Source organism: Athene noctua, chromosome 34 (assembly GCF_965140245.1).
Source record: "Athene noctua chromosome 34, bAthNoc1.hap1.1, whole genome shotgun sequence".
Classification (NCBI taxonomy): Eukaryota; Metazoa; Chordata; class Aves; order Strigiformes; family Strigidae; genus Athene; species Athene noctua.
In genome coordinates, this window is record NC_134070.1 from 223,048 (window position 1) to 241,686 (window position 18,639).

The following is an 18,639-nucleotide window of genomic DNA, read 5'->3' on the forward strand; positions in this document are numbered from 1 at the left end:
GGCGCCGCCTCGGGCCTCCCGCAGCTCGGACCCGTCTGGTGAGTGACTCTCCCCTGCGAAGGACATTGGAAATATTTAATTTAATTTATTTTAGAGCCGCGAAAAGGATTTCGAAGAACTCCCGGTGGGGGGGGGCAGCGCCGGGGCTGCCCTGAGGAGCCGCGCGTGGTCCCGTCCTGCCCTCGAGCTCCGGTTTCTCCCGCCGTCGGGGTGTCGGTGCCGGTGTTTCGGTGGGATTCCCGCAGCCTCTCCCGGGGCAGGTGCAGCCCTTCTTGCCCGGCCCCGCTGCGGTGGCCGCAGCCCCCGTGGCCGCCCTCCCTCTGCCTCCCTCGCCCACCCTCCCCTCCGGCTCCCCCGCAGATGCGGTTCCCCGCCAGCCCCAGGGGCCTCCTGAGCTGTTTGGTGACTCTGCACGTCCTGCGCCCGGGATCAGGTAGGGACCCTGCAGGGCCGGGGGGCTTGTGCCCGCCTGGGGGGCACATGTGGGGCAGGGCAGCCGCTCACGCGAGCTCACCCCGACCCCGCGGGGCCGGGAAAGAACGTAGGGGCAACCTCCGTGTCTCTGTGTCCTTCTCCCTCCCCAAGATGGCTTCAGAGTGGTGGCACCAGGCCAACCTCTCCGTGCCACCGTGGGGCAGGACGTCGTGCTGCCGTGTCACGTGTCCCCACGTGTGGACATTCAGAGCTTGGAGATCTGGTGGATTCGACACCCGTCCGAAAAAATTGTGTACCACTACCGGAACGGAGAGGACCTGTATGGGGAGCAGTCGAGGGAATATTGGGACAGGACGGAGCTGGTCCGAGCTGGTCTCGCCAACGGCAGCCTGGACTTGCGGCTCCGTGGGCTCAGACCCTCTGACGACGGCCAGTACCTCTGCTCCGTGCAAGGAGTTACTGCGTACAACGAAGCCGTAGTGGACCTGGAGGTGTCGGGTGAGTGGCCGGGGCGGGCTCAGGGCATGGTCGGGGTGTCCGTGGGTCTGTGTGACCCTGCCAGGCCTCTGCCCCATCCTCCCGCCGGCCACTCAGTGCCGAGGGACAAGCCCTGGGCTCGGCCCGAGCCGTGGCCCCCGGCTTTGCTTTTTGTGCCGCGGGAGCCCTGGTGCAGCCCCCGCGGGCCCCGGGCTGGGCCTGGCACCGGGCGTGGGCTTTGCCTTTGGGCCGGGCCCGTCCCTGAGCGCCCCCGCGGGCTCTCCCCAGCCACAGGATCCGACCCGCAGCTCTCTCTGGAGGCTCACGAGGACGGAGGCATCCGGGTGCGGTGTCGGTCGGCCGGCTGGTACCCGGAGCCGCAGGTGCTGTGGAAAGGTCCCGGCGGGCAGCGTCTGCCCTCGCGCTCCCAGCGACGGTCCTCCGACCAGCGCGGCCTGTTCCACGTCGAAGACGTCGCCGTCGTGAGCGGGAGCGGAGGCGGCAACGTCTCGTGCGTGGTCAGGAACAGCCGCCTGGCGCAGGAGCAGGAGGCGTCCCTGCACATCTCGGGTGCGACCCCGGGGCCGGGCTCTCCCTCCTCCTGCTCCCCGCGGGCGGGAGCGTAAGTCGAGCCTTTTCCTGACGCTTCCTCGGTTCTCAGCTCCCTTCTTCCACGACGCCCGGCCCTGGATGGTGGCTCTGCCCGTGCTCCTCGTGCTCTTGGTGGCGTCGTGGGGCCTGGGCGCGTGGCTGTGGAGAAGGAGAGGTGAGTTTGTGCTGGAGGGCGCAGGGGAAGGGCTGGGTGCGGGGCCAGGCCCAGCCCGGGCCCGTGGCGCCCGCGCAAGGGGCCCAGCGCCGTGTCCCGGCAGCGTTTGGCCGCCCTGGAGCAGCTCTTGGGGCAGAGGAGGGAAGGGGCCGGGGGCCGGGCTGTGGGGCAGCGCGGGGAGCGCGGCCAGAGCGCCGGGCGGGGGCAGCGCCCAGACACCCTCTGCAGATGGTGCCCCCGGTGCCCCCAGCTGCTCTCCTGACCCTCTGCCTCTGCCTTTGCTTTGCAGCGCTGCAGCGCCGAGAGCTGGGTGAGTCCTGCCGGCCCCTTCCCGCGGCCAAACGTCCGGAGAAAGGAGCCCCCTGGGAGGGAGGGGGCCTGGCGGGGCGCGGGGCTCTGCCGCGGGGGAGCAGCCGTGGGGGGGCTCGGGCCCCTCTGCTCACACCTTGATTTTGGTTTTTCTTTGTAGAGAAACAACGAGACGCAGCCCTGGGTGAGTGTCCGTGGGCTCTGGCTCGGCGCAGGGTCCTCGCCCGGGCTCTGAGCTCGGCCCTTCCCCCTGGGCCATGCCCGGGCTCTCCGGGGCCATTCCCGGGGTTTGGGGGTGTTTTCCCACACCCCACAGTGAAGCAGTTTGAGGCTCCCCCGAGCTCTTCCAGCCCCTTCCTGATCCCACCCGGGGTCAGGGTCTGTCCCCTCTGCTCACGTCCTGCTTCTGCTTTTCCTTTCAGGGGAACAAGCTGCTCTCTTGGGTGAGTGTCCGCGGGCTCTGGCTCGGCGCAGGGTCCTCGCCCGGGCTCTGAGCTCAGCCCTTCCCCCTGGGCCATGCCCGGGCTCTCAGGGGCCGTTCCCGGGGTTTGAGGGTGTTTTCCCACACCCCAAAGGGAAGCAGTTTGGTCTCTACCCCACCTGTGGCAGCTTCCCCAGGAGCAGCTGGGGATGAGGATCCGTCCCCTCTGCTCACACTTTCCTTCTCTTTTTCCTCTCCAGAGCAAAAAGACGCGGCCCTGGGTGAGTCTCCGCGGGCTCTGGCTCGGCGCAGGGTCCTCGCCCGGCGCTCTGAGCTCGGCCCTTCCCCCTGGGCCATGCCCGGGCTCTCCGGGGCCATTCCCGGGGTTTCGGGTCTTTTCCCAACCCCAAAGAGCAGCAGTTTGGGCTCTGCCCCGGCTCCGACAGCTCCGGAGGCAGCAGCCGTGGGGTGAGGGTCTGTCCCCTCTGCTCACGTTTCTTCTCTTTTTCCTTTCCAGCGGAACAAGACGAGGCCCTGGGTGAGTGTCCGCGGGCTCTGGCTCGGTGCAGGGTCCTCGCCCGGGCTCTGAGCTCGGCCCTTCCCCTCCTTTCCCGTCCTCCCTGTCCCTCCATCCCCTGGGTGCGGGGAAGACCCTGCGGCCCAGGGGGGGGCAGCTCGGGGAGACCCCCCAGGGCTGGACCCTCTCCCCTGCCCTGAGCTGCTGGGCACGGGCTGTGGGTCGTGACCGGCTCTTCTCTCTCCTTGTAGCCTGGAGAAAGTTTCTGCTTCCTGAAAATCCAGGTACCCGGGGGGTTTTGGTCTCCTGCCCCGCGGGGCAGGTCCTGGCCCCGGGCTGGTGAACCCCTGCCCAGGCCTGAGCTCTGCCCCTGGTGCTCTGGCTCCTCCTGTCCCTGCAGACGTGGTGACCCTGGACCCCGAGACGGCTCATCCCCAACTCGTCCTCTCGCTGGATCACAGACGCGTGAGCTGGCAAAAGGCCGAGCAGCACCTGCCCTGGAGCGGAAAGAGATTTTCGAATGTTCCCTGCGTGCTGGGCCGGGAGGGGTTCAGCAGCGGGCGGCACTGCTGGGAGGTGGCGGTGCAGGGGGAGGTGGCGGGTGATGCCCAGTGGGCTGTGGGGGTGGCCAGGAACTCTGTGAACAGGGACGGGAATTTGGGCCTGAGCCCTGCTGCCGGGGTCTGGGCCGTGCGGCACTTTGGGAACCAGTTTCAGTCTCTCACGTCTCCACCCACTGTCCTGTCCCCGTCCCCGGTGCCCCGGAGAATCCTGGTCTGTCTGGACTGCACGGAGAGGCTGCTGACGTTCATCAACGCCGAGACCTGGGCCCAGATCTTCACTTTCCCTCCCGGCTCCTTGGACGGAAAGTTCTTCCGCCCCTGGTTTTGGGTGGCGACAGAGCACACCCAGCTCTGCCTCAGGGGGGGCTCCCCCCAGCCCCTCCGCCCCCCTCCCAGCCCCGCCGCAGCCCCCGCCAGCCCCGGCCCTTCTCCACTCACTCGCCGCTCTCCTCTCCTCGGCCCCGCGGCGGCAGACGCCCCTCTCAGCGCTGCCCCCGCCCGGGAGGCAGAGGGGCACTGAGGGGCCCCCACAGACGCCATTTTGGGGGGAATTCGGGGGGTTTTGGCCTCGTTCTGGGCAGCTCTTCTCTCTCACACTCCATGTCCGACTCAATAAAGGTTTGTAACTGCCCGTGGAGTCCGACCCCCTTCACTCCCTGTTTTGGGGTGGGTGAGGGTGGGTCGATGGGGACAGCGGGGGACACGTGTGTGTCCCAGCCCTCACAGGTCCCCGAGGGGACAGGGCCCGGCTGGGACGTCCTGGCACTTGGAGCCCCCCCATCCTGTCCCCTTCGCCCCCCAGTCCCCACGAGCTCCCGCCTGCCGTGGGGCTGCGGGGACATCGTCGGGCTCCTCCCAGACCTAGAGAAACCAACAGGAAGCTCCGAGCTTCCTCTGCTCGCTCACGGAGAAAAACTTTTTAAAATCCGACATTGGTTTTTATTCTTACATCCTGTCTTGGTGCGGGGGGGGTGGAGCCTCCGCTCACCCCACAGCATAAAAGCCCTCGGCACCGTGCAAAGGTTGGGCGCAGCCTCCGGACTCCCGCAGCTCGGACCCGTCTGGGGAATGATTTTTTTCTTTGCACAGTGGATGGGAAATATTTAATTTAATTCAGTTTAGAGCCATGAAAGGGATTTCGAAGAACTCCCGGAGGGGGGGGGCAGCGCCGGGGCTGCCCTGAGGAGCCGCGCGTGGTCCCGTCCTGCCCTCGAGCTCCGGTTTCTCCCGCCGTCGGGGTGTCGGTGCCGGTGTTTCGGTGGGATTCCCGCAGCCTCTCCCGGGGCAGGTGCAGCCCTTCTTGCCCGGCCCCGCTGCGGTGGCCGCAGCCCCCGTGGCCGCCCTCCCTCTGCCCCCCTCGCCCACCCTCCCCTCCGGCTCCCCCGCAGATGCGGTTCCCCGCCAGCCCCAGGGGCCTCCTGAGCTGTTGGGTGACTCTGCACGTCCTGCGCCCGGGATCAGGTAGGGACCCTGCAGGGCCGGGGGGCTTGTGCCCGCCTGGGGGGCACATGTGGGGCAGGGCAGCCGCCGTGGGGCCCTGGGCTGAGCCCAGAGCTGGGCTGCGCCTTCCTTTCGCTTTCTCTTCCCCTCGGTTTCACTTTTCTCGCGCTCTTTCTGCCCCCCCTGCCCCGGGTACATCTCCACTCCCCTCCTGCCCTGCTCCCCTCGCACATTTGCAGCGGGGCCGCCTGGGGCGGGGGCCAATTTCTGGAGCAGGTTCCCACCCCTGGGAAAGCTCCTTCTCCTCCCAGTCCTCCCAGTCCCTCTGCAGGGGCTCTGGGCTACGGCGGGGCCGAAGCAACGCCCGTGGGATGAAACCCGCGCCGCTCACGCGAGCTCGCCCCGACCCCGCGGGGCCAGAACATAACGTAGGGGCAACCTCCGTGTCTCTGTGTCCTTCTCCCTCCCCAAGGTGGCTTCGTAGTGGTGGGACCGGGCCACCCTGTCAGCGGCACTGTGGGGCAGGACGTCGTGCTGCCGTGTCACGTGTCCCCACGCAAGGACGCTCACGGCTTGGAGATCCGATGGATCCGGGATCGCTTCTCCGAAACGGTGCACCACTACCGGAACGGAGAGGACCAGGACAGGGAGCAGCTGACGGACTACCAGGGCAGGACGGAGCTGGTCCGAGCTGGTCTCGCCAACGGGAGCCTGGACTTGCGGCTCCGTGGGCTCAGACCCTCTGACGACGGCCAGTACGTCTGCACCGTGCAGGACGCTGGCACTTACCGCGAAGCTACAGCGGACCTGGAGGTGTCGGGTGAGTGGCCGGGGCGGGCTCAGGGCACGGTCGGGGTGTCCGTGGGTCTGTGTGACCCTGCCAGGCCTCTGCCCCATCCTCCCGCCGGCCACTCAGTGCCGAGGGACAAGCCCTGGGCTCGGCCCGAGCCGTGGCCCCCGGCTTTGCTTTTTGTGCCGTGGGAGCCCTGGCGCAGCCCCCGCGGGCCCCGGGCTGGGCCTGGCACCGGGCGCGGGCTTTGCCTTTGGGCCGGGCCCGTCCCTGAGCGCCCCCGCGGGCTCTCCCCAGCCACAGGATCCGACCCGCAGCTCTCTCTGGAGGCTCACGAGGACGGAGGCATCCGGGTGCGGTGTCGGTCGGCCGGCTGGTACCCGGAGCCGCAGGTGCTGTGGAAAGGTCCTGGCGGGCAGCGTCTGCCCTCGCGCTCCCAGCGACGGTCCTCCGACCAGCGCGGCCTGTTCCACGTCGAAGACGTCGCCGTCGTGAGCGGGAGCGGAGGCGGCAACGTCTCGTGCGTGGTCAGGAACAGCCGCCTGGCGCAGGAGCAGGAGGCGTCCCTGCACATCTCCGGTGCGACCCCGGGGCCGGGCTCTCCCTCCTCCTGCTCCCCGCGGGCGGGAGCGTAAGTCGAGCCTTTTCCTGACGCTTCCTCGGTTCTCAGCTCCCTTCTTCCACGACGCCCGGCCCTGGATGGTGGCTCTGCCCGTGCTCCTCGTGCTCTTGGTGGCGTCGTGGGGCCTGGGCGCGTGGCTGTGGAGAAGGAGAGGTGAGTTTGTGCTGGAGGGCGCAGGGGAAGGGCTGGGTGCGGGGCCAGGCCCAGCCCGGGCCCGTGGCGCCCGCGCAAGGGGCCCAGCGCCGTGTCCCGGCAGCGTTTGGCCGCCCTGGAGCAGCTCTTGGGGCAGAGGAGGGAAGGGGCCGGGGGCCGGGCTGTGGGGCAGCGCGGGGAGCGCGGCCAGAGCGCCGGGCGGGGGCAGCGCCCAGAGACCCTCTGCAGATGGTGCCCCCGGTGCCCCCAGCTGCTCTCCTGACCCTCTGCCTCTGCCTTTGCTTTGCAGCGCTGCAGCGCCTAGAGCTGGGTGAGTCCTGCCGGCCCCTTCCCGCGGCCAAACGTCCGGAGAAAGGAGCCCCCTGGGAGGGAGGGGGCCTGGCGGGGCGCGGGGCTCTGCCGCGGGGGAGCAGCCGTGGGGGGGCTCGGGCCCCTCTGCTCACACCTTGATTTTGGTTTTTCTTTGTAGAGAAACAACGAGACGCAGCCCTGGGTGAGTGTCCGAGGGCTCTGGCTCGGCGCAGGGTCCTCGCCCGGGCTCTGAGCTCGGCCCTTCCCCCTGGGCCATGCCCGGGCTCTCCGGGGCCATTCCCGGGGTTTCGGGTCTTTTCCCAACCCCAAAGAGCAGCAGTTTGGGCTCTGCCCCGGCTCCGACAGCTCTGGAGGCAGCAGCCGTGGGGTGAGGGTCTGTCCCCCCTGCTCACACTTTCCTTCTCTTTTTCCTTTCCAGAGGAACGAGACCAGGCCCTGGGTGAGTGTCCGCGGGCTCTGGCTCGGCGCAGGGTCCTCGCCCGCGCTCTGAGCTCGGCCCTTCCCCTCCTTGCCCATCCTCCCCGTCCCTCCACCCCCTGGCTGTGGGGAAGCCCCGAGGGTCCGTGCCCGGGGGGTGGCAGCTCAGGAAGAACCTCCCATGGCCCCTCTTCCCTCGTCTTCATCCGTGGGCACCAGCGCTGGGCCACGCCCGGGCTCTCAGGGGCCGTTCCCGGGGTTCGGGGGTGTTTTCCCACACCCCACAGTGAAGCAGTTTGAGGCTCCCCCGAGCTCTTCCAGCCCCTCCCTGATCCCACCCGGGGTCAGGGTCTGTCCCCTCCGCTCACACGTTGCTTCTGCTTTTCCTTTCAGGGGAACAAGCTGCTCTCTTGGGTGAGTGTCCGAGGGCTCTGGTCGGCGCAGGGTCCTCGCCCGGGCTCTGAGCTCGGCCCTTCGCCCCTTCCCCCTTCCCTCCATCCCCTGGGTGCGGGGAAGACCCTGCGGCCCAGGGGGGGGCAGCTCGGGGAGACCCCCCAGGGCTGGACCCTCTCCCCTGCCCTGAGCTGCTGGGCACGGGCTGTGGGTCGTGACCGGCTCTTCTCTCTCCTTGTAGCCTGGAGAAAGTTTCTGCTTCCTGAAAATCCAGGTACCCGGGGGGTTTTGGTCTCCTGCCCCGCGGGGCAGATCCTGGCCCCGGGCTGGTGAACCCCTGCCCAGGCCTGAGCTCTGCCCCTGGTGCTCCGGCTCCTCCTGTCCCTGCAGACGTGGTGACCCTGGACCCCGAGACGGCTCATCCCCAACTCGTCCTCTCGCCGGATCGCAGACGCGTGAAACTGGGAAATGCCCGGCAGGACCTGCCCGACACCTGGAAGAGATTTGACGTTCGTTACTGCGTGCTGGGCCAGGAGGGCTTCGGGGAGGGGCGGCACTGCTGGGAGGTGGCGGTGGCGCTGTACCCGGGCGGGGATGTCCGCTGGGCTGTGGGGGTGGTCAGGGCCGATATCACTCGCAAGGGCTACACCGAGGTGGTGCCTGAAGGAGGCTTCTGGGCCGTGCGACACTACGGGGGGCACCTGGTGTCTCTCACGTCTCCTCGTAACGACCTGTCCCAGTCCCCGGTGCCCCGGAGAATCCTGGTCTGTCTGGACTGCACGGAGGGGCTGGTGACGTTCATCAACGCCGAGACCGGGGCCGAGATCTTCACTTTCCCTCCCGGCTCCTTGAAGGGGACGATCTTCCACCCCTGGTTTTGTCTGTGGTCAGAGGGCACCGAGCTCTGCCTCAGGGGGGGCTCCCCCCAGCCCCTCCGCCCCCCTCCCAGCCCCGCCGCAGCCCCCGCCAGCCCCGGCCCTTCTCCACTCACTCGCCGCTCTCCTCTCCTCGGGCCCGCGGCGGCAGACGCCCCTCTCAGCGCTGCCCCCGCCCGGGAGGCAGAGGGGCACTGAGGGGCCTCCACAGACGCCATTTTGGGGCGGAATCGGGGGGTTTTTTGGCCACGTTCTGGGCAGCTCTTCTCTCTCTGTGTGGCCTACTCAATAAATGTTTGTACCTGTCCGTGGAGTCCTGGGGGATTTTTATTCTCCTACTGAAAAGGTTTTTCTGGGTGCGGGACCACCCTGGGCGGGCTCAGCCCCCCCCTGCTCCTCCTCAGCCCCACCCTCTACTCACTAGGACGTCAGCGCATCGCTCGGACCCCCCCAAATCCTCCAAGGCCCAGCTCAACCCCAGTGTCCCCTCCCCGGCCATGAGCTGCCCTCCCAGCTTCTCCCCCACCACAGAGTCCCTCAAAACCAGCAGGATACTGGAGCTACTGGTTGACCGCCAAGGTTGGGGGGGGGCCCATCCCACCCCGGGGGTACAGAAATGTAGGGGAGGGGGGCACTAATTTTGGGCCCAGACATCAACGGTTTGGCCCAGACCCATCAGCTTCACGCTCCAGTGCGGAGGATGTACTGGGACCAGTTTGGCACAGTGTGAAGGGACGATGGTACAGACGGGGCCCGAGAGGGGGAAGGTGGAGCCCCCCCCCATTCCCAGGCTGCCGTGTCCTCCCAGTAAAACCCACCAGCTCCCACTGGTGTTCCTCGTGGAGGCACGTTCATCCCACCCACGGCACGAGGTCGGTTGACCTCCCGCGAGCAGCGGTGACGATCCAGCAAAGAAAAAAAAAAAAAAAAAGTTTTTTTTATTGAAAATTTGATATAAATTTCCTCTGAGGGTTTCCTTCTGCCAAGTCGTGCTCCTTTTCCGGAAATCCCATGATTTTCCCTCAGATCAGGTGGAGTGGATGCTCTCGGCCCTCCCCAACATCCGCAGTGGGGAATCTCGTGATTTTTTTTTTTCCACCGTTAAAAATCTCTCCACCTTCCGGAGGGAAAACGCCGATTCCTTGAATATTCCTCTGGCCAATATAAAATTTCCTCCCGTTTTTATCATATCCACAAATATCGAACGGGAAAATAAAAATCTTCAGAACAACCCACCCGGTTTGGAAGTCGAGGTTCGATGCATCGAGCTCGGGAGGCGGCACGGCATCAGCTGACCTTAAAAAATATAACACAAAGGTGTTGGAAAAAGGGGGAATTTGGTGCGAGACGGGCTCTGGGAGCGAAGGGTCCGGATGAAGCTGCTGGAAGAGCAACATGATGACAATTAAACAATCCCCGCGCTAACGAGGCACCGGGAGGAATTTGGCTGGTCCCGGCACGGCGGAGCCCGCGCTGGTGCAGTTGGTGAGTTTTTGCCCCTGAGGGGGTTAAATCTGGTTAAATTAAATCTGGGGTGACCCACGTGGGCCCTGTTCCTGCGTGTCTTGCGTGAGCTTGGTGCCAGGCCAAGGCAGGTCAAGTTAAGTCAAGTTAAGCCAAGTCGAGTCAAGTTAAGCCAAGTCAAGTTAAGCCAAGTCAAGTTAAGCCAAGACAAGTCAAGTCAAGTCAAGTTAAGCCAAGTCAAGTCAAGTCAAGTTAAGCCAAGTCAAGCCAAGTCGAGTCAAGTTAAGCCAAGTCAAGTCAAGTCAAGTTAAGTTAATCCAAGTCAAGTCAAGTTAAGCCAAGACAAGTCGAGTCAAGTTAAGCCAAGTCAAATCAAGCCAAGTCAAGTCAAGTCAAGTCAAGTCAAGTTAATCCAAGTCAAGTCAAGTCAAGCCAAGTCAAGTTAAACCAAGTTAAGTTGAGTCAAGTTAAGCCAAGTCAAGTCAAGTCAAGCCAAATCAAGTCAAGTCAGGTTAAGCCAAGTCAAGCCAAGTCGAGTCAAGTTAAGCCGGGCCAAGCCAAGCCAGGCCAAGCCATTTCTCCTCTTTCAGGCACTTGGGAGGTTTTTTCTCTTCCGTGTCACCTTTGCTGGCCGAGGAGGCTTGACGCCGCCTCGAGGGGCTTTGCACACGGGGCCAAACCCTCCCCCATGCTGACGCTCCTGGGAGCGTCGGCGCCGGAGTGTCCCGCCAAGTTCTTCCCAAACTCCGAGAGTTCTCCGGTTCTCCGGGCTCTGTGTCCCCGCTGGTGGACGATGAGGCTGGATTTCCTGGTGAACCTCTTCCCGCACTCGGCGCAGGGGTAGGGCTTCTCCCCGGTGTGGGTCCGCTGGTGGGCGATGAGGTCCGAGCTCTGCCCGAAGCTCTTCCCGCACTCGTGACACTTGTAGGGCTTCTCCCCCGAATGCCACTTCTGGTGTTTCACCAGGCTGGATTTATTGCAGAAGAACTTCCCGCACGCCGAGCACTGGTAGGGCTTCTCGCCCGTGTGGAAGCGCTGGTGGGTGATGAGGTCCCCGCTCTGCCCGAAGCTCTTCCCGCACTCGCCGCACGCGTAGGGTTTCTCCCCCGTGTGCAACCGCTCGTGCCTGAAGAGTCCGTACCTCCCGCGGAAGGATTTTTCGCACTGGGAGCACTGGTAGGGCTTCTCCTCGGTGTGCGTGCGCAGATGGATGGTGAGCTCCGACCTCCGGGCGAAGGTTTTCCCGCACTCGTGGCAGGCGAAGGGTTTCTCCCCCGTGTGGACGATCTGGTGGGTGAAGAGGTTGGAGCGTTGGCTGAACCTCTTCCCGCACTCGCCGCACTCGAAGGGTTTCTCCCCCGTGTGCGTCCGCCGGTGGACGACGATGTCGGAGCTGCGCGTGAACCTTTTCCCGCACTCGTGGCACTGGTAGGGCTTCTCCCCCGTGTGCACCCGCTCGTGCCGGATGAGCGTGGAGCGATCCTTGAAGAACTTCTCGCACGTCGAGCACTGGTAGGGCTTTTCCGCCACGTGGCTTTGCTGGTGGGAACTAAGGGCCGAGCTCTGCCCAAACTCCTCCCCGCACTCGCGGCATTTAAATGTTTTTCCTCCTCCGTGCAGCCGCTGGTGGCCAATGAGCTCCGACCTCTCCTGGAAGCGTCTCCTGCAGTGGCAACACTCGTAGAGGCTTTCTGCCCCCGAGAGCTGCCGATCCCCCTCGTCACGGGTGAATTTGTCCGTCTGTTCCACCCCCGGGGGTCCCTCCCTCCCCCGGCTCCTCTCACAAACTCTCCCACGATTATTCCCGTCGGATTTTCCCCCCGTTTCGGCTCCATCGGGACACCCCCGCTCCACGCCGCATCCTTCGTCCTCCCTCCGCGTCCCGTCTCCTGCAGGGTCAGACCGAGATGCGATTACGTTTTGCCCCAGGATGGGACCGTCCCCGCGGAGTCACGGTGTGGGGGGGATGCCCACGGGAGGGGGGGGGGTTCCCAAACGAACACCCCACCCCTGCGATCCTCACGCGCCGGCGGGGCGAAACACCCCGATTTCTCACCTGGGTGGATGCGCCCGGGGCCGCCCGTCTCCAATCTCCCCGTGGGACCGGGTCTGACCTCTTCTCCCCCTCCTTCCATCAAGAGGATGATTTGGGGCTGATTTGGGGGGGGGGGCGCCAGCTAAAACAGCAGGTGGGACCCCCCCTCTTTCCCAGGGCCGAGGGAGATTATTTTCCACCAGCTGGCGATGCCGTTTCCCCCCACCTAAAACCCCGCAGCCCCCCCCGAGCGGCTCCTTCTCCCCGGGGTGAGCCGGGGGGGGTTACGGATCCATCCGTGTCCCCCCCCTCAGACGCTGCCGGGGGTCCCCGGGATGTTCTGCCTCGTTCTGCCCGCAGCGGCCGCGGCCGCTCGGCGTTGCTGGCCGGGTCTCTGTGTGGAAGCACAGGAAAAAGCCAGGGGGGAGGTAGAGGAGGGGGGGGATAGTTCCGGCCATGCTGAGGCTGTTTGGGAGATTCCTGTGACCCTTCAGCAGCCCTCTCGGCCGCGGACGGGTTGATGAGGAGATGAGGAGCGGCGAGATGCTGGAAAAAAAAACGCAAAAACAAACCCCCAAAAAACCCAAACCAAAAAAATATAATTGAAAGGGATGGAAACGCGGTAACGGCTTCCCCGCTGCCTCGCCGCGGCGTGGGGTGAAGCGAGAGGCCTGCAAGGGGGTTTGTTTTGTTTTGTTTTGTTTTGTTTTTTTCTCCGTGAGCGCTGCGGATGCCTGACCCAACATCTCGAGGTAACGACGCTCGCTCGTCTCCTGGGGGACGGGGGGATTTCTTGAACCCGGCACCGCCCGAGCCAAAGCGTCGCTGCAGCCGTTTCTGTGCAGCGTCTGTGGGGCTGGAAAAGCTCTTTAAGCTCATCGAGTCCAACCTGGGCCTGGGGCTGAACCTTGGGGGGTTCATTCTGCGCCCGGTCCTGTCTTTGGGCTCAGGGAGGGGCCAGAAACCCCCAGAACAGCCTCTTCCTCAGACGTGTCCCCCCCGCTGTGTCCGACAAAGGACCGAGATTGTCCCCAGCCCCCCTCTTGTTGTCACTGTGTTTATAGAAAAACTTTTTCAGCTTTTTCCAGCAGGACCCTGGTTATGTTCCACCCGCTCCTTGGCCCTTCGGATTTTCTCCCCGCAAAACCTCGCGACAGCCTCGTCGTCCTCCGGAGCGGCCTCTACCTTCTTCCACCGCTCAGAAACTCTCTTTTTCTCCCCAAACTCCAGCCAGAGGTGATCTCCCTCCCCGCCGGCTACTCCATCGACACGAGGGGACGGGCTGGCCTGGGCCTCCAAGATTCTTCCTCCTCGAGGAGCGTCCAACCTTCCGGGGCGCCTTTGCCCTCCGGGGCAGCCCCACGAGGGGCAGGGAGCGGGGGGGCTCCATGTGCTGGGACATCCCAGCCGGGCCCTGTCCCCTCGGGGACCTGTGAGGGCTGGGACACACACATGTCCCCCGCTGTCCCCATCGACCCACCCTCACCCACCCCAAAACAGGGAGTGAAGGGGGTCGGACTCCACGGGCAGTTACAAACCTTTATTGAGTCGGACATGGAGTGTGAGAGAGAAGAGCTGCCCAGAACGAGGCCAAAACCCCCCGAATTCCCCCCAAAATGGCGTCTGTGGAGGCCCCTCTGTGCCTCCCGAGAGCGGGGAGTGAGCGGAGAAGGGCCGGGGCTGGCGGGGGCTGCGGCGGGGCTGGGAGCGCGTCAGCGGGGCTGGGGGGAGCCCCCCCTGAGGCAGAGCTGGGTGTGCTCTGTCGTCACCCAAAACCAGGGGCGGAAGAACTTTCCGTCCAAGGAGCGGGGAGGGAAAGTGAAGATCTCGGCCCCGGTCTCGGCGTTGATGAACGTCAGCAGCCTCTCCGTGCAGTCCAGACAGACCAGGATTCTCCGGGGCACCGGGGACGGGGACAGCACGTTGGGAGGAACCGTGTGAGACTGAAACTCGTTCCCAAAGTGCCGCACGGCCCAGACCCCGGCATCAGGGCTCAGGCCCGAATTCCCGTCCCTGTTCACAGAGTCCCGGACCACCCCCACACCCCACAGCGCATCACCCGCCACCTCCCCCTGCACCGCCACCTCCCAGCAGTGCCGCCCCTTCTTGAACCCCTCCCGGCCCAGCACGCAGGGAACATTCCTAAATCTCTTTATGTTGCAGGGCAGGTGCTGCTCGGCCTTTTGCCAGCTCACGCGTCTGCGATCCGGCGAGAGGACGAGTTGGGGATGAGCCGTCTCGGGGTCCAGGGTCACCACGTCTGCAGGGACAGGAGGAGCCGGAGCACCAGGGGCAGAGCTCAGGCCTGGGCAGGGGTTCACCAGCCCGGGGCCAGGATCTGCCCCGCGGGGCAGGAGACCAAAACCCCCCGGGTACCTGGATTTTCAGGAAGCAGAAACTTTCTCCAGGCTACAAGGAGAGAGAAGAGCCGGTCACGACCCACAGCCCGTGCCCAGCAGCTCAGGGCAGGGGAGAGGGTCCAGCCCTGGGGGGTCTCCCCGAGCTGCCGCCCCACAGACAGAGACTCTGGGGCTTCCCTACACCCAGGGGATGGAGGGACGGGGAGGACTGGAAAGGAGGGGAAGGGCCAAGCTCAGAGCGCCCGGGCGAAGACCCTGCACTGAGCCAGAGCCCTCAGACACTCACCCAGGGCCTGGTCTCGTTCCGCTGGAAAGGAAAAAGAGAAGAAACGTGAGCAGAGGGGACAGACCCTCACCCCACGGCTGCTGCCTCCGGAGCTGTTGGAGCCGGGGCAGAGCCCAAACTGCTGCTCTTTGGGGTTGGGAAAAGACCCGAAACCCCGGGAATGGCCCCTGAGAGCCCGGGCATGGCCCAGGGGGAAGGGCCGAGCTCAGAGCGCCGGGCGAGGACCCTGCGCCGAGCCAGAGCCCTCGGACACTCACCCAGGGCTGCAGATTTTTCCCCTGGAAAAGAAAAGCAGAAGCAGGACGTGAGCGGAGGGGACAGACCCTCACCGGGCTGCTGCTCCCATAGGATCCGGCAGATCCGGTACAGATCCCGATCTCCACAAGTTGGGGTGTGGAAAACACCCCCAAACCCCAGGAATGGCCCCTGAGAGCCCGGGCATGGCCCAGGGGGGAAGGGCCGAGCTCAGAGCGCTGGGCGAGGACCCTGCGCCGAGCCAGAGCCCGCGGACACTCACCCAGGGCCGCGTCTTTTTGCTCTGGAGAGGAAAAAGAGAAGGAAAGTGTGAGCAGAGGGGACAGATCCTCATCCCCAGCTGCTCCTGGGGAAGCTGCCACAGGTGGGGTAGAGACCAAACTGCTTCCCTTTGGGGTGTGGGAAAACACCCTCAAACACAGGAATGGCCCCTGAGAGCCCGGGCATGGCCCAGGGGGAAGGGCCGAGCTCAGAGCCCGGGCGAGGACCCTGCGCCGAGCCAGAGCCCTCGGACACTCACCCAAGAGAGCAGCTTGTTCCCCTGAAAGGAAAAGCAGAAGCAGGACGTGAGCAGAGGGGACAGACCCTCACCGGGCTGCTGCTCCCATAGGAGCTGGCAGATCCGGTACAGATCCCGATCTCCACACGTTGGGGTTTGGGAAAACACCCCCGAACCCCGGGAATGGCCCCTGAGAGCCCGGGCATGGCCCAGGGGGAAGGGCCGAGCTCAGAGCCCGGGCGAGGACCCTGCGCCGAGCCAGAGCCCGCGGACACTCACCCAGGGCTGCAGATCTTTTCTCTGGAAGGGAAAACCAAAATCAAGGTGTGAGCAGAGGGGCCCGAGCCCCCCCACGGCTGCTCCCCCGCGGCAGAGCCCCGCGCCCCGCCAGGCCCCGTCCCTCCCAGGGGGCTCCTTTCTCCGGACGTTTGGCCGCGGGAAGGGGCCGGCAGGACTCACCCAGCTCTCGGCGCTGCAGCGCTGCAAAGCAAAGGCAGAGGCAGAGGGTCAGGAGAGCAGCTGGGGGCACCGGGGGCACCATCTGCAGAGGGTCTCTGGGCGCTGCCCCCGCCCGGCGCTCTGGCCGCGCTCCCCGCGCTGCCCCACAGCCCGGCCCCCGGCCCCTTCCCTCCTCTGCCCCAAGAGCTGCTCCAGGGCGGCCAAACGCTGCCGGGACACGGCGCTGGGCCCCTTGCGCGGGCGCCACGGGCCCGGGCTGGGCCTGGCCCCGCACCCAGCCCTTCCCCTGCGCCCTCCAGCACAAACTCACCTCTCCTTCTCCACAGCCACGCGCCCAGGCCCCACGACGCCACCAAGAGCACGAGGAGCACGGGCAGAGCCACCATCCAGGGCCGGGCGTCGTGGAAGAAGGGAGCTGAGAACCGAGGAAGCGTCAGGAAAAGGCTCGACTTACGCTCCCGCCCGCGGGGAGCAGGAGGAGGGAGAGCCCGGCCCCGGGGTCGCACCCGAGATGTGCAGGGACGCCTCCTGCTCCTGCGCCAGGCGGCTGTTCCTGACCACGCACGAGACGTTGCCGCCTCCGCTCCCGCTCACGACGGCGACGTCTTCGACGTGGAACAGGCCGCGCTGGTCGGAGGACCGTCGCTGGGAGCGCGAGGGCAGACGCTGCCCGCCGGGACCTTTCCACAGCACCTGCGGCTCCGGGTACCAGCCGGCCGACCGACACCGCACCCGGATGCCTCCGTCCTCGTGAGCCTCCAGAGAGAGCTGCGGGTCGGATCCTGTGGCTGGGGAGAGCCCGCGGGGGCGCTCAGGGACGGGCCCGGCCCAAAGGCAAAGCCCGCGCCCGGTGCCAGGCCCAGCCCGGGGCCCGCGGGGGCTGCGCCAGGGCTCCCGCGGCACAAAAAGCAAAGCCGGGGGCCACGGCTCGGGCCGAGCCCAGGGCTTGTCCCTCGGCACTGAGTGGCCGGCGGGAGGATGGGGCAGAGGCCTGGCAGGGTCACACAGACCCACGGACACCCCGACCGTGCCCTGAGCCCGCCCCGGCCACTCACCCGACACCTCCAGGGCTACTACATCTTCATTGTACGTGGTAACTCCTTGCACAGCGCAGAGGTACTGGCCGTCGTCAGAGGGTCTGAGCCCACGGAGCCGCAAGTCCAGGCTGCCGTTGGCGAGACCAGCTCGGACCAGCTCCGTCCTATCCCAATAGTCCCTTGACTGCTCCCCATACAGGTCCTCTCCGTTCCAGTAGTGGTGCACCTTTTCTGAGGATGGGTGTCGGACCCACCAGATCTCCAAGCTCTGAATGTCCACACGTGGGGACACGTGACACGGCAGCACGACGTCCTGCCCCACGGTGGCACGGAGAGGTTGGCCTGGTGCCACCACTCTGAAGCCATCTTGGGGAGGGAGAAGGACACAGAGACACGGAGGTTGCCCCTATGTTCTTTCCCGGCCCCACGGGGTCGGGGTGAGCTCGCGTGAGCGGCTGCCCTGCCCCACATGTGCCCTCCAGGCGGGCACAAGCCCCCCGGCCCTGCAGGGTCCCGACCTGATCCCGGGCGCAGGACGTGCAGAGTCACCAAACAGCTCAGGAGGCCCCTGGGGCTGGCGAGGAACCGCATCTGCGGGGGAGCCGGAGGGGAGGGTGGGCGAGGGAGGCAGAGGGAGGGCGGCCACGGGGGCTGCGGCCACCGCAGCGGGGCCGGGCAAGAAGGGCTGCACCTGCCCCGGGAGAGGCTGCGGGAATCCCACCAAAACACCGGCACCGACACCCCGACGGCGGGAGAAACCGGAGCTCGAGGGCAGGACGGGACCACGCGCGGCTCCTCAGGGCAGCCCCGGCGCTGCCCCCCCCCTCCGGGAGTTCTTCGAAGTCCTTTTCGCGGCTCTAAAATAAATTAAATTAAATATTTCCAATGTCCTTCGCAGGGGAGAGTCACTCACCAGACGGGTCCGAGCTGCGGGAGGCCCGAGGCGGCGCCCGACCTTTGCCCGGTGCAAAGGTACATTTTCACTTTTGCTTTGGAGTCCAGGCTGCCACGTGGCGCCACAAATCGGGACGAAACACGAGAGAAACGGAGGAGGAATTGTAACGTTGGGCGTTTTGGGGAGGGTCGGAGCTTCCTGGGGACTCCGGGAGGTCTGGAGGAGCCCAGCAGGGTCCCCGCAGCCCCACGGCAGGCGGGAGCTGGTGGGAACTGGGGGAGAAGGGGACAGGATGGGGGGGCTCCAAGTGCCGGGACATCCCAGCCGTGTCCTGTCCCCTCGGGGTCGTGGGAGCCCTGGGGGGGGACGTGTCCCCCGCTGTCCCCAACGTCCCCCGTGTCAGGAACTGAAGGAGTTCATGCCTCGGACACAGAACACCTCCAGGACGAGCTCTGGCCTTGGTGATTGGTCTCTGGAACGCGGCCCAAGGCAGCGCGAAGGGTCTGGATTGGTGCCGGTCCCCACTCCCTCCGCTTGCACCCCCAAACTCCTCAGACGAGCCTCGAAGCGGGGAAACGCGGGTTGAGGGAAACCCAACGTTCCCTTCAAGGAGCGATGAGAGAGGGAAATTCCCAGATGGGGCTCAGCCAAAGGGGGGAAAGCAAAGGTGCAGGGGGCGAACACGACCAGCGGCTCCTCCGCACCGGGGGGTGGGTGCCCCCCACTCCCCCTCGGGGCGTGCGCAGAGCCCCTGCCCCACCTTCTCCCCGTCTCTCAGGGGCTCACGGGACACCGGCCCCTCTTGCTCTCGTCTGCGAATCGGCTGAGCCGAGCCACGGGAAAGGCGACAGAAAACGTT

General features: G+C 65.9%; 4 protein-coding genes across 6 annotated transcripts in view; 2 read left to right on the forward strand and 2 right to left on the reverse strand.

Annotated features, from left to right (window-relative positions):
• LOC141972579 (uncharacterized) overlaps positions 1 to 18,639 on the reverse strand; it is a 710,276-nt gene that overhangs the window by 159,134 nt on the left and 532,503 nt on the right. Inside the window, exon 11 of the mRNA XM_074930473.1 lies at positions 10,772 to 11,561. Within this exon, the coding sequence (XP_074786574.1) occupies positions 10,772 to 11,561 (790 nt within the window). The remainder of the gene's footprint in view (positions 1 to 10,771; positions 11,562 to 18,639) is intronic.
• On the forward strand, positions 103 to 4,245 carry LOC141972609 (butyrophilin subfamily 1 member A1-like). The gene is made up of 8 exons (XM_074930529.1): positions 103 to 433; positions 586 to 933; positions 1,201 to 1,482; positions 1,574 to 1,678; positions 1,968 to 1,988; positions 2,410 to 2,430; positions 3,177 to 3,209; positions 3,326 to 4,245. Exons 1-8 carry the CDS (start codon positions 361 to 363, stop codon positions 4,006 to 4,008), a joined length of 1,566 nt encoding a protein of 521 aa, XP_074786630.1. The 5' UTR covers positions 103 to 360; the 3' UTR covers positions 4,009 to 4,245.
• LOC141972604 (butyrophilin subfamily 1 member A1-like) lies at positions 4,009 to 8,797 on the forward strand. Of its 3 annotated transcripts, none has more exons than XM_074930521.1 (11): positions 4,009 to 4,106; positions 4,606 to 4,949; positions 5,401 to 5,748; positions 6,016 to 6,297; positions 6,389 to 6,493; positions 6,783 to 6,803; positions 6,963 to 6,986; positions 7,224 to 7,244; positions 7,616 to 7,636; positions 7,857 to 7,889; positions 8,006 to 8,797. In XM_074930521.1, exons 2-11 carry the CDS (start codon positions 4,877 to 4,879, stop codon positions 8,686 to 8,688), a joined length of 1,611 nt encoding a protein of 536 aa, XP_074786622.1. In that variant the 5' UTR covers positions 4,009 to 4,106; positions 4,606 to 4,876; the 3' UTR covers positions 8,689 to 8,797. The 3 variants fall into 3 exon arrangements, with proteins under 3 accessions (XP_074786622.1, XP_074786623.1, XP_074786621.1); XM_074930522.1 differs by lacking the exon at positions 4,009 to 4,106 and having other exon boundaries at positions 4,527 to 4,776; positions 4,877 to 4,949; XM_074930520.1 differs by lacking the exon at positions 4,009 to 4,106 and having other exon boundaries at positions 4,527 to 4,949.
• On the reverse strand, positions 12,788 to 17,476 carry LOC141972540 (butyrophilin subfamily 1 member A1-like). Its single transcript, XM_074930434.1, has 9 exons — positions 17,404 to 17,476; positions 16,904 to 17,251; positions 16,355 to 16,636; positions 15,849 to 16,263; positions 15,482 to 15,579; positions 15,153 to 15,173; positions 14,636 to 14,839; positions 14,366 to 14,398; positions 12,788 to 14,249 (listed from the first exon to the last, which is right to left on the reverse strand). The coding sequence occupies exons 1-9, from the start codon at positions 17,474 to 17,476 to the stop codon at positions 13,702 to 13,704; spliced, it is 2,022 nt and encodes a 673-aa protein (XP_074786535.1). The 3' UTR covers positions 12,788 to 13,701.

Bases quoted from the DNA above. Each gene is read 5' to 3' on its own strand.
- LOC141972540 (XM_074930434.1), bottom strand. From the start codon at position 17,476: ATGCGGTTCCTCGCCAGCCCCAGGGGCCTCCTGAGCTGTTTGGTGACT. The intron at 17,252-17,403 runs GTCGGGACCCTG...TCCCTCCCCAAG, and splicing joins CGTCCTGCGCCCGGGATCAG to ATGGCTTCAGAGTGGTGGCA. The intron at 15,174-15,481 runs GTGAGGGTCTGT...TTTCCTCTCCAG, and splicing joins CCTATGGGAGCAGCAGCCCG to AGCAAAAAGACGCGGCCCTG.
- LOC141972609 (XM_074930529.1), top strand. From the start codon at position 361: ATGCGGTTCCCCGCCAGCCCCAGGGGCCTCCTGAGCTGTTTGGTGACT. The intron at 934-1,200 runs GTGAGTGGCCGG...GGCTCTCCCCAG, and splicing joins AGTGGACCTGGAGGTGTCGG to CCACAGGATCCGACCCGCAG. The intron at 3,210-3,325 runs GTACCCGGGGGG...CTGTCCCTGCAG, and splicing joins TCTGCTTCCTGAAAATCCAG to ACGTGGTGACCCTGGACCCC.
- LOC141972604 (XM_074930521.1), top strand. From the start codon at position 4,877: ATGCGGTTCCCCGCCAGCCCCAGGGGCCTCCTGAGCTGTTGGGTGACT. The intron at 5,749-6,015 runs GTGAGTGGCCGG...GGCTCTCCCCAG, and splicing joins AGCGGACCTGGAGGTGTCGG to CCACAGGATCCGACCCGCAG. The intron at 6,987-7,223 runs GTGAGTGTCCGA...TTTCCTTTCCAG, and splicing joins ACAACGAGACGCAGCCCTGG to AGGAACGAGACCAGGCCCTG.